This window comes from Carettochelys insculpta, chromosome 3 (assembly GCF_033958435.1).
Source record: "Carettochelys insculpta isolate YL-2023 chromosome 3, ASM3395843v1, whole genome shotgun sequence".
NCBI classification, from domain to species: Eukaryota; Metazoa; Chordata; order Testudines; family Carettochelyidae; genus Carettochelys; species Carettochelys insculpta.
In genome coordinates, this window is record NC_134139.1 from 162,717,207 (window position 1) to 162,730,189 (window position 12,983).

The 12,983-nt window shown below is 43.3% G+C and overlaps 1 protein-coding gene across 1 annotated transcript in view; it reads left to right on the forward strand.

Annotated features, from left to right (window-relative positions):
* BMP5 (bone morphogenetic protein 5) overlaps nucleotides 1-12,983 on the forward strand; it is a 92,443-nt gene that overhangs the window by 42,114 nt on the left and 37,346 nt on the right. The window contains exon 3 of the mRNA XM_074991139.1: nucleotides 1,407-1,555. Coding sequence (XP_074847240.1) covers nucleotides 1,407-1,555 — 149 coding nt within the window. The remainder of the gene's footprint in view (nucleotides 1-1,406; nucleotides 1,556-12,983) is intronic.

The following is a 12,983-nucleotide window of genomic DNA, read 5'->3' on the forward strand; positions in this document are numbered from 1 at the left end:
TTTGAAGCAGCACTGTAGAGCAGACATAGCCTTTCAGGTGGCACGTAAACAAGAAGCAAGAAACATTATCGCCTGGAAATGTAAACACGCTTGTTAGTCTGAGTGATTGGTGGAACAAGCAATAGGACTAAGTGGATTCGTAGGCTCTAAAGATTTACATTGTCTTATTTTATAATAATTCTACATGTGTAAATTGCACTTTCACAATGAGGAGATTGCACTACAGTAGTTAGAATGGGGGAATTCACAAATGTTATTATTTTGGGGTTATTTCAGTGTAAATACTTACAATGCAAAATAAATGTGTGTGTATAATTTGTGTTCTGAGTTGTAATAGAATCAATATATTTGAAAATGCAAAAAATCTCCAAAATTTAAATAAATTGCATTCCATAATTTTGAATAGTTTGATTAATTGTGATTAATTTTAATTGCTTGACAGCCATAATATCAATGTTATATTATTTATTTCCATTACAATTGGGCCTAGGATGCCCCAAATCATGGATAAAGACTTCTTGTGCTAGGTACTATATGAACACACAACAAAGAGAAGGTCCATACCAAATGCTTAGGGTATGTCTGAACTATGATCCAGCGTGATTCCCAACTTGTATGGACATATAAATCATTACTGATGTGAAAAAGTGAATAAGGAAAAGTTATTAACTTTTTCCATAAAAAAAGAACTAGGGGGTCACCAAATGGGTAGCAGGCTCAAAACTAACAAAAGGAAGGTTCTTCTTCATACAGTGAATAATAGGCTTGTGGAATTCTTGCCAGAGGAGGTTGTGAAGGCCAAGACTTTAACAGGGTTCAGAAAAGAACTAGACAAATTCATGGAGGTCAGGTCCATTCATGGATATTAGCCAGGATAAGAAGGAATGGCATCCTTAGCCTCTGTTTGTTAGAGGCTGGAAATAGATGACAGGAGAGGGTTCACTTTGGTGATTACCTGGTCTGTTCGCTCCCTCTGGGTCATCTGGCATTGGATAGTGGGCATTGGATACTGGGATAGATGGACCTTTGGTATGACCCAGCATGGCCATTCTTATGTTGTTATTTCTTCTAGCTCTTATTTGAGCTAGCATGCTAAAAATAATAATGCAGCCCTGGTAGCAATGGCACCTGCTTGCTGCCTGAAATCTTATTGCCTGGTATAGATAACTGGCTGTGGGCAGGTTTCCTCCACCCTCTGAGAAAGGAACCACCAAGGATTCTGTTGACAGCAATCTTTTTTAGGGAACATAGCTAGGGTATTTCAGTACTCTGTGACACAGCAAAGGAGGATCAAAGGGTTCTGCCTCATTACTCATGGACTCTGGCAGATCATTCTCAGGAATGCAGACACAATAAATAACAACTTCACTATTGCCCTAACTTTCTGCTGTTTGTTTTTAAAATAGAGATGCAGAACTGTTCCTGTTGGACACAAGGAAAACTCAAGCTTTTAACGTGGGCTGGCTTGTGTTTGATATCACAGTGACCAGCAATCATTGGGTGGTTAATCCACAGAACAATTTAGGCTTGCAACTCTGTGTTGAAACTGGAGATGGTAAGTTACAGTTTATACCTCATATTATGTGCTTGGGTTGTGGTATGCAAGTCCTCTGGATGCAGGACAGATCTGAACTGCAATGGGTAAGAGTTGTATGCACTGTTAGTTTACAGGATCAGATTGTTTACTTGCCCTCTCACCACCAGACTTTTTGCAGTGTTAAAGGGTATGGTTACTTTGCAGTCTGGAGTGAACCTAGTTTTGCCTAATGAATCCTAGGTAAGATTTATTGTATGGGACTGCCACTGATGATTACCCATTAGATGAGAGGGATCAGATGGGTGAAGTAATATTGTTTATTGGAACAATTTCAAAGGGTGAAAAGAGACAATTTTTCTGAGCTACACAGAGCTCTGCTTTGGGTCTGCAACCCTGAGCATACCCATAAGATCTCCATTCGTGAAGTTTAGACTGCACCGTCTTTAAAAAAATCTTGCCCCAGATAGGACACATCTTCATTTTTATCCAAGAGAAATGATCACAACAGTCTTCTGTTGAGAAGAATGACTTTTCAGGGCCTATAGTTCCTACCCACGCTACCTCCAGAGCCTCCTGCAGTACAGAACTGGTTTGGCAGAACTACCCAGAGTCTTCTCCACTAGAACCACCACTAAGCTGCTTCCTCTGGGGAATGATTTGGAGAAAGAAGGAATTAGATAGGATGGTTTTGTTTCCTGTCAGAACTTTTGAGATTTCCAATTTTATTCCTATTCTGAATTGGGACAAAAATGTTAAAAAACTGAGATTTCACAAACTTTAAGTCAGAGGCTTTGTCAGACTGGGCAATTGATATATTTCAACCTTTTAAAATATTATTTATTTTAAAATACAGCTAACTAAGAGGTCAAAACATCTTGTCTTCAAACCAGAATATGAAACTTTTACTTTGAAAATATATGTTTTCAATGTGGAGATTACCGCTGTTCAGGATTTTTCCCGGAAAAGGTTAGTTTCAGCTAAAGTGAATATTTGACCCTGTCCAGTACCTGGGATAAAATTCATACTACTTTCCCGCCATAAGCTTTTGTCGAAGTGTGGGGGAAGGAATAACCCTAATACCCTGGTGAATAAAAAATCTGCTAGCTGAGTGAGGTAGTGACTCATGTCTGCTCCATCAGACATTCAAACCCATTGTTATACTGGCCATTTACAAGTATTTCTTCTAAATTCACTGCATTTAGTTTATGAATTAATGAATGCTCAATTACAAAGAATATTCCAGAGAATTTGGCCAATAATTACACATCATTAAAAAACCAATTAAGATTGAATATACTAGTAAACTGAATTACATTATCTGTGACACAGTTTCACTGGCTATCCTGCTCTACAAAAAAAAATCTTCCAAATTAAACCTCTTGCCTTGGCAGTTTACACTTTGTGTCAGAGGTCAGGTGATCTATGGTGTCAGTTAGTCTGAACATCAGCCTACATAATATTAATAAGTACCAGAAGAAATTCTAGGGGCAGGGTTGAAGTTTCTCTTTTTTTCTATGTCTGGGCAGCATTTTCTCATTGTTAATGATGTGCATTCAGAAACTGCATTTCTCATTCATCTGTCTGTGACCAAACTTGGCTTTAGAAAGTTAGAAAGGGTCCCCAGCTCCTTCTCTGAGAGGTCCCCTCCCAGGCCCCTGACTTATGAAGGTACTGACAATTTGTATTTGCAGATCTAAGGAGAGCCTTTTTGCTTAAGTTATGGTGGGGACTGATGTTTTCAATAAAGGAGACATAATAAATAAAAGATTCAACAATTTTTCTGTAATTTTTAAAATCTGATGCTGCATTTTAGTATATGATTCTTCAGAGCTTGAAAATCTCCTGCAAATATTTGCTACCAAACATAGGCACATTGATGAGAATATTCTTTGTAGTAAGTGTTCACTTGGTAGTAAATGCAAGATTACGGTGCTAGTTAACTAACACCCACTGGGGATAAATCACCATCTTAATTTTTTCAAGAAACTTTAAATTACCCTCTTGTTGCTATGGAGAAGGTGTTTGGGCTCTTAACCCAAGCGCTACTTTGTGTTTTTATGCTATACAAATCTGGAATACGAGTAATGACAGATTTAGCTAGGGTTCAGCTCCCAGGGGGCTGTGTACTTGAGTGCTGGGAAAAGATCACACACTGCACTGCTTGCTGTGTGTGAGTGCGTATGTGTGTGTCTGCAGCCGTGGGGGCGTGATTCTGTCCCTGGGTGCATCTACACTAGCACGTACATTCGAAATTGAGGTCGAAAGACAGTCTTCTTTCGAAATAACCCACGGAGCGTATATGCACGCTCTGTGATCTTTGGAAATTAACTTTGAAAGAACAGGGGAGTTCCTTTGCAGTTGGTCTTCTGTTACCACAATGGGAAAAGCACCCTCCTTTTGAAAGATTATTTTGAAAGAAAGCAAGTGTAGATGCTCCATGGATATCTATTTCGAAAGAGGGGGTCCTCCATGTCAGCGATCAGCAGTGCTCTATGACTCCAATGTCTGGCTGTGTTTAAGGAAGCAGGCTCCCACAAACCCCCAGGCAGGAAGCTGAGAGGTGCATGCAGCAGGGAGCACATGCTGCTCTCGAGCATGCTGCCAGCTTGTAAGGCCCCGGCCAACCCGTTTTGCTCCCTGGCACCATGGCCAGCACCCCAGGCCCCTGCCCATGCCAGGGGCTTCCCAAGGAGACCAGGGAGTCTTCCCAGGAGGGGAGCCAGGCCCCAAAACACTGGTCCCTTCATGGATGGAGGCCGAGCTGCAGGACCTCCTTGTCCTCTGGGTGTCCAGTGCTGGAATAAGGTGACATTTGAGTGCTTCTCCAAGGGCCTCACTGGCCAGGGTCATGCCACCCACACCCTGGACCAGGTGAGGTCCAAGGTGAAAGATCTCCAACAGGGCTATTGTAGGGCCCGGGACATGGCCAGGTGGTAGGGGGCAGCAACCACCAGCTGCCCCTACCTTACAGATCTGGACTGCCTCCTTGGACCCAAGGAGGCAGGACCCCGGGCCGTGGTCCTCGACACAGTGGACCCCGACACCGAGATGGAGCCCTTGATGGGGATGGAAGAAGAGGACTGCCAGGGACTGCTGGCCAGCACCAGGTGCCTGCAGATGGTTGAGCCTCTCCAGACAATCAGCGATGACAAGGGCTCAAGCAAGGGGGCCCTTGTCATTGACATCCAGGCTGGCCTGTCCAGCTGGGCCCCTTCTGACTGCATTTTGCCCAAGTTCCTGGAGCAGGAGCGCAGGCCTTATGTGGGTGTTGTGGTTCTGGAGGGCTGGGGCAAGACAGTGGCAGAGCTCCAGGAATGTCCTTTTAGGTATCCTGAAGTTCCATAACCACCGGTAGTCACCCCAGTCCTCCAGCACCCGCCGATTCCACCAGTCGCTGCTTGTGGGGAAGCTTCACAGGCCACAGGTGACCTGGGGGCCCGGGGGGAGGGGGGGTATCACACCCTGAGAGCAGCCTCCAGGAGGGTGGCTAGCAGCGTGGCCACCTGGAGTCACTGGTGTACAGCAGTAGAGGGAAGAGCTGTTTGGGGTCCTCAGAGATCCGGATTTGTTCTCCTTCTGCTTGCCTAGGGACAGGTAGCTGGCCCTCAGTGTGTGCAGGCTGAGGGTTGGGGTGGGGGCCCTTTAAAGGGACAGCAGGAAGAGGCCGTGGAAGGGTTTGTCCACCATGCAAATCTGCCTGCAGCACTTCCTGCCCCTGTATTTTCAAAAGAGCCCTGGGACATGTGGATGATCTCTTTTGAGAGTGCGGTGGGGGCCATTCAAAAGGGCGGGTCGGACCTATGCTTCCTGTTTGCCTGTGTGGACGCTCCCTTTTGGAAGGCTGTCTTTCAACATTTAGTTTTGAAAGCCATCCTTTCAAAATGGAGCTACAGTGCAGATTCGGCCCCTGTGTCTGGGTTGAAGCAGGCTGGAGAGCAGGGCTCAGCAAGACAAGGTTACAGGTTGCTCAGGCTGTTGCGAAAGCAGGCTGGATGGACTCTTGGCACATCTGGTGACCGTTGCAAGGGGGGTCCTGACTTGTCATATCATGTTCAACAATTTCTAACATGAAGTTATAAATGAGCGTAAATGCTCAAGCCTTGGTTAACAAACTCAGGGGTCTACTACATTGGGTTTACATTGAAGTGCAAATGTGTATTTAATGCTCTTTAAACATTTGTGGGTATAATTCTGGATATAAAACACAGTATTGAATAGAAAGTAGTATTCCTTCTGCATAAGAAATTTTGCCTACTTTTTTCAAAAGCATTGTGGTTGTTCATTTTCTTTTTAAGAATTGAATATTTTTGAATGACTTATGAGAGGAATTCAGTAGGAAAATTTGGGAATGGAGGGTGAAATAATTTTTGGTACTAGCATCAAAATTCAGTAAATAATGGGAAAGATTGTCGAGGTAGAAAGTAACCTTTCAACTTACACATAGAAGAAATTACATGATTTCAGCTCATCTTTGTCTAGCTATTACCCCAATCTTGTTCCCAAGGTCAGACAACAGGTAGGTAATTTTCTGCAGAGGCGCAAATGGCACAGGAAGTTTTAGGTTCTGTTCCTGACGTGTTTGATTTTTTGTGATGTATTTGTTAAATACATTTGTTAAATGAAGGAGTTTCGAAAGGGAGTTTCTGTCTTTCCCCACTCTTTTACCTTTTCAGTTTATCCATGCCAGACGAGTGCCTATCTGCAGCGAGTTAAGATTTTGGTAAAGTTCTGGGAGAGACTGCTGTGCAACTTCTTTAGTGTAGTAATGGGAAAATCATTCTTAGATTTGCTAAGAATTTTGGTCTTAAGGTTTTAATTAGTTTTATTGAATTACTTTTATTTCTGGAATGTATTAGTCTATAAACAGACTGCTGAATGACATGTTAGTTGCACAGATGGAATATGTATTTTTACATAAATCAGTATGTAATAAATTTGGTCCCTGGGTCACAGAACCCCTCTTCCCATATCCCACCTATTTTATATGTGCATATGGAGCTTAATCCACTGCTCATTCAGTTCAACAGAAGGCCTTCCGTTGATTCTACAGGCATTAGGACATACAGCTATGCTGCAGTCCTTGAGCATTTGCTGTAACTTCAGCTGGAGCTCTGAGTGAAGAATGATGGACTGGGCTGTGCACTAGCACAGGGGGGCACAAAGTGGGGTGCAGGCCCCCTTTAAGGGACTTGAAATTTTATAAGGGGGCCACAAAATATCATAAAGGGGGGCAGCATGATCAGTTGCTGGGTCTCAGGCTCATCCATCTCATTAAAAATGATGAAATATATTACTGTTTTTATGTCTGCGTATTCACAAAGTTTTTACATTCTATAGATTTCTTTTCTTACGTACGTCAAAAGGATTTTTCCCCCTTAGGAACACACCCACAATTTCTGTTGGTTTGGCTTACATTAGACATGTTGAATAGTAACAGAGAGAAAGCCGTGTTAGTTTATATACTGTCAAAGCAAAAAAGCAGTCCAGTAGCACTTTAAAAACTAACAGAATAATTAGGACTAACTACCAGAGTAACATGATAGCGGTTTTCAGGTATCTAAAAGGGTGTCATGAGGAGGAGGGAGAAAACTTGTTCTTCTTGGCCTCTGCGGATAGAACAAGAAGCAATGGACTTAAACTGCAGCAAGGGAGGTTTAGGTTGGACATTAGGAAAAAGTTCCTAACTGTCAGGGTGGTCAAACAAGCTGTGTCTACATGTGCACGTTACTTCGAAGTAGCGGCACTAACTTCGAAATAGTGCCCGTCGCGGCTACACGCGGCGGGCGCTATTTCGAAGTTAACTTCGACATTAGGCGACGAGACGTCGAAGTCCCTAACCTCATGAGGGGATCGGAATAGCGCCCTACTTCAACGTTCAACGTCGAAGTAGGGACCGTGTAGACGATCCGCGTCCTGCAACGTCGAAATTGCGGGGTCCTCCATGGCGGCCATCAGCTGGGGGGTTGAGAGATGCTCTCTCTCCAGCCCCTGCGGGGCTCTATGGTCACCGTGGGCAGCAGCCCTTAGCCCAGGGCTTCTGGCTGCTGCTGCGGCAGCTGGGGATCCATGCTGCAGGCACAGGGTCTGCAACCTGTTGTCGGCTCTGTGTATCTTGTGTTGTTTAGTGCAACTGTGTCTGGGAGGGGCCCTTTAAGGGAGCGGCTTGCTGTTGAGTCCGCCCTGTGACCCTGTCTGCAGCTGTGCCTGGCACCCTTATTTCGATGTGTGCTACTTTGGCGTGTAGACGTTCCCTCGCAGCGCCTATTTCGATGTGGTGCCGCGCAACATCGAAGTTGAACATCGACGTTGCTGGCCCTGGAGGACGTGTAGACGTTATTCATCGAAATAGCCTATTTCGATGTTGCTACATCGAAATAAGCTATTTCGATGTAGGCTTCACGTGTAGACGTAGCCACAGTGGAATAAATTGCCAAGGGAGATTGTGCAATCTCCATCGCTGGAGATACTTAAGAACAGGTTAGATAGATGTCTCTCTGGGATGGTTTAGGTAGTACTTGGTCCTGCCATTGGGGCAGGGGGCTGGATTTGATGGCCCCTCGAGGTCCCTTCCAGTCTTAGTATTCTGTGATTCTATGATTAGGTGATGAGCTTTCGTGGGACAGACCCAGTTCTTCAGATCATAGCCATTAGATTAGATTAGATCATTAGATTAAGTCAAGTATGCAAAAGAGACCCTATAATGACCATTACAGAGAACCAAATGAATATAAAAGGAGCTCTTTTGCATACTTGGCTTAATCTAATTCTTGACTCCCCCTCACCCCTGCTTCTGCCCCTCTACTCTCTGATTTGCTCAATTTGATAATGTTTTTCTGATTTGTCAACCTTGATTACTATTTTTGGTTCTCTGTACCTTAAATATTGAGTCTGTTCTGGTATGGCTATGGTCTGAAGAGGTGGGTCTGTCCCACGAAAGCTCATCACCTAATAAATTATTCTGTTAGTCTTTAAAGTGCTACTGGACTGCTTTTTTGTTTTATTAGACAGCTGGTGTGGTGGGGGGATGGGTGGCCCTGCTAATTGCAGGGACAAAAAGTGGGGCCCGACATAAAAAGTTTGCTCACCCCTGCACTAAAAACCATGGAGTGATTTTAGGCCATGATTCTTAGTTAAGATCCATTGGCAAAGAGCAATGCACTCATGTGGAGCCCCATTGTCATAACCAGGATTCTGGTTAGGATTCATGCTAAGGGATTCAGATGCAGGATTGGGACTCAGAATGAGAAGCTCTTTGAAGACAGGATTGTATTTATTTATATGTAATTCTGTGGCACCCGCTCAATAGGTCCCAATCATGATTGAACCTTCCAGATCCTATTGTAAGGCAATATTGATTAGTAATACATGTTGAATCTCTCTCATCTGGCACACTCAAGGATCTGACCAATGCTGAATGACAGAAGTTGCTGGACCACGGGAGGTCAATATTGTCTAGCAGCATTACTAACACTTCCATTGCTTACTGGGCTCTTAGAAGACATTCAAGGGTAAATTATAGCTAAATAACAGCACAGAACACTGAAAGCCAGGACTGGTGGCTGTAAACAAACTTTATCGGACCACTGGAAACTTGGCCATTCCCATGATACGTGGTCATCTTGGTAACTAAAATCATGCCAGATTATGGGTGTTGCTCAGGAGAGTGTCAGACTACAGAGGTTCAACCTGTCATTTTCTGAATGTTATTTGTAGAGGAATTTTCAGGGAATTAGAAAAATAGATATAATCTCTGGCCATCCCCCTGGATGGAGTCTGAAATATGTTTAAATTAAACATCAGAATCATAATGATTTTAAAGTGGTAATGCATTACCAATAAGAAACGTCTTGTTATTGCAGATCAGATGTTTTTCCCCTTGAAAATGCAGAAAACTAGCAAATATCCGTAAGGCATTGAAATGTGTTGTTTTCTTTGAGGTATATTTGGTATCACAGGCATCCTTTGGTATGAAATGTAGCTGGTTTTTTGTTAATGGGACATAATGAATAGTAAAAATGAAGAGTTGCATAACACATATGGAAGCTGTCAACATACAATTTATTGCTTCCCTGGATCTGTGATAAATTAAGCATCATGTTTTTTTAATTTTCTCTCTCTCTCGATCTCTCTCGATCTCTCTCTTGTTGAAGGTCTTCATATATCTCCTCAATATTCTTTTTGTGTATCCTTCTTGCTAAATTCCCTCCTTTTGATGCTGAAAGCCTCTGCCATTTTTAAAATGAGGCGATCACTTTCACACTGAAACAAGTGCAGTGCTAGAAAAATTCCAACATAAAATGTATGCAGAGGCAGAAACAATTTGAAAAACTTCATTCTACTCTTTTCCTGTGCATCAGTCATGCGTTCCACAGGCCTTTAAAATAGGTCACGTGTTCCAGTCCCTCTTGTTTTCATGCTTCACATTTTTTTTTATAATTGCAAGTTAACAGCAGTTGACACATAATTTTTACCACAGGAGGATAAGAACCCACAGGAGAGGGAAAAGCATGTGTATTGTTTTGCTGTCATGTTAGTCACCCTAGAGAGAAATCAACATGTTCTCTCCTAAGTACAAAGGAGAAGGAAGATGTGGGTCTGGGTAACAGCAAAGACCAAAAATCCATAGGGAAAGCAGACTGCAGACACATGGATCTCAGCACAGCTTCAGGGAGGGCTTCTGGACCCTGCAACTCACTGTGCAGCCTTCTATGCAGCTGCTGTTCTTGGCTGTTTTCCCTGTTGCTGCGCATTATGGAGTTAGAATCATAGAGCAACCTTGAAAGGGTAAAAGCAGCATCTAGCAACGTTTATGATTGTGAGGCTTCCCTGGGACCCTCAGTGTTAGAAATGGGCAAACACTGAGCACTGTCCCAAGCCTGTTTCTCTTACCCCTAAACTAAACATGGGCTACTCGATCCAGGGAAGCCCCGCTCTGAGTGGTGTGCACTCTCTCCCCTTCCTGAGATTTGGAGTAATTCCTGCATCAGGTGTTGCCCACAGAGCGGGAGCTTGGCCACTTTCCCTAGGTTTGGGGGATGGTTTTGTGGAGCCTGACCTACCTCTCTCTCTTCCATCCCCATAGCCTCCATTTCTCCTCATCTCAGAGTTGGGGGAGATCCTGCCTCCTACAGCACTTCAAAGGTGGGGCAATAACTAGGCCCTTGGGATCACATGCTTATTGGTGGGTATTTCAGGTTTATGAATATTTGGTAAAGATGTTGTAGTTTTTGGTTTCTGGCAGTTGGATCAGAGCAAATGTGATTGTATCTAAGAGCTTGAGTGTAAACAATGGATCTAGTTATGTGTGCAGGATGGAAGCTAGAAGGGTGTAGGTAAGTATAGCAATCAGTAGGTTTTGGGTACGGTGTGGTTCTGATCAGGCCATCCTTGATTAGTACGGTAATGTCCACGAAATGTATCTCTTGCGTGGAGTAATAGAGGCATAAGTTGATGGTGGGGTATAGATTGTTAAAGTCTCTGTGGAAATCTTCCAGAGTCTCTATACCATGGGTCCAAATCATAAAGATTTCATCAATGTATCTTAAGTAGAGGAGGGGTAATAGGGGACGAGAGCTGAGGAATCGTTGTTCCAGGTCAGCCATAAATATATTAGCATATTGTGGGGGCATGCAGGTGCCCATAGCAGTTCCACTAATCTGGAGGTATAAATTGTCCCCAGATCGGAAATAATTGTGTGTGAGAACAAAGTTACAGAGGTCAGACACCATATTGGCTGTGGTGACATCAGGGGTGGTATTCCTGATTGTTTGTAATCTGTCTTTATGTGGAATATTCGTGTACAGAGCCTCTACATCCATTGTGGCAAGGATGGCATTATCAGGAACTTTTCCGATGTTTTGTAATTTCCTCAGGAAGTCGGTGGTATCTTGGAGATAGCTGGGAGTGTTGGTGGCATAGGGTTTGAGGAGGGAGTCCACATAACTGGATAGTCTGGTGGTAAGGGTGCCAATACTCGAAATGAGAGGGATCCAGGGTTTCCAGGTTTGTGGATTTTGGGAAGTAAATAGGATAATCCAGGCTGGGGCTCAGATGGTGTGTCTGAGTGAATAAGGTCCCAAGTAGCATCAGGGAGTTCCTTAAGTAGCTGTTGTAATTTCCTTTGCAATTCCAAAATGGGAACAGCAGAGAGAGGTCTGTAAAATGTGGTGTTGGAGAGTTGTCTGGCTGCCTCCTGTTCATAGTCTGACTTACTCATGATGACAACAGCACCCCCTTTGTCAGCCGGTTTGATTATGATGTCTGGGTTATTTTTGAGACTGTGGACAGCATGGCATTCAGCATAGTTGAGATTGTGTCTCATTTGGCATTGTTTGTTTATAATGTCAGCACCGTGCTCATGCTTACTGGGACTGACCAGCTGCCATGCAGCATCTGGTGAGGATGGAGGTGATGCTTTCATGGTGGCATGAGCCCAGCCTTGAATGGCCAAAGTTTTCCCTGAGGCTTGCAAGTCAGAGAGAGCTTTATTTGTAACATCTTGTCTCAGCCAAGTTTGAGTGGACTATTATGGGCTCAAAGAAAAGGCATTGCAGAGTGCAGGTGGATCCTCTTGATGGTGAACTGTCAAAGGCTTGCTGCAAACTTTAGGTGTGAAAGGTTCTCAGATGAAAATGGCTGCAAGACTGCTTTATAATAAAAAGTCTCAGCAACCTAAATATATGGATCCTTACACACTCCACCTACAATTATTATTCTGGTAATGCTTGAAGGTTAGAGTCATGACCAGAACTATATTGCATGTACATTGAGAACAGTGGTTCCCAACCTGGGGTCCACGGGCCCCTAAGTGTCTGTGAGGTTATTGCAGGGGGTCCATGAAAAAATTGTAAAAATGATCATCATCATAGAAAATAAGTTTAAAATAAATTGCAAAGTTATAACCAATTATTATTTTTAAATTACAGATCTTCCAACAATTTTGTAAATTGCTGTCTGAAAATCTATGTTGTGGTTTCCTTTTTTATTTAATGAAATGTGTATAACAGCTAGAATTGGCTCGGATGGGAGTCCATGAATGGTATGGGGGGCGATTGGGGGTCTCCAATGGTTTGGGGGGATCACTGGGGATTCATACTTGTAAAAAGGTTGGGAACCACAGATGTAGATCCCCCCTTTCTCCTTGTATATCTATGAATTTCCCTTCCTTTTAATTCCTCTTTTTTCCCCTCCCTGACCCACCAAATAGGGAGCATTTGTGTCATGTATTGCCCCCCCATTATTTATATCTGTATTTGTGGGTAAACTGAGCCACATGAGTCTTATACCTTCAATGGTGCTTCTTTTTGTAGAGAAACTTGTTTATGAGCTCCTTAAAAGAGGGACTATATGTTACAGAACTGAGTACACGTTTGGTGCTTAAATAATAGAATATTAGGTCTGAGTCTGTAGTCACTTATAACAGAGAGCAACTTAGGAGAGATAATAT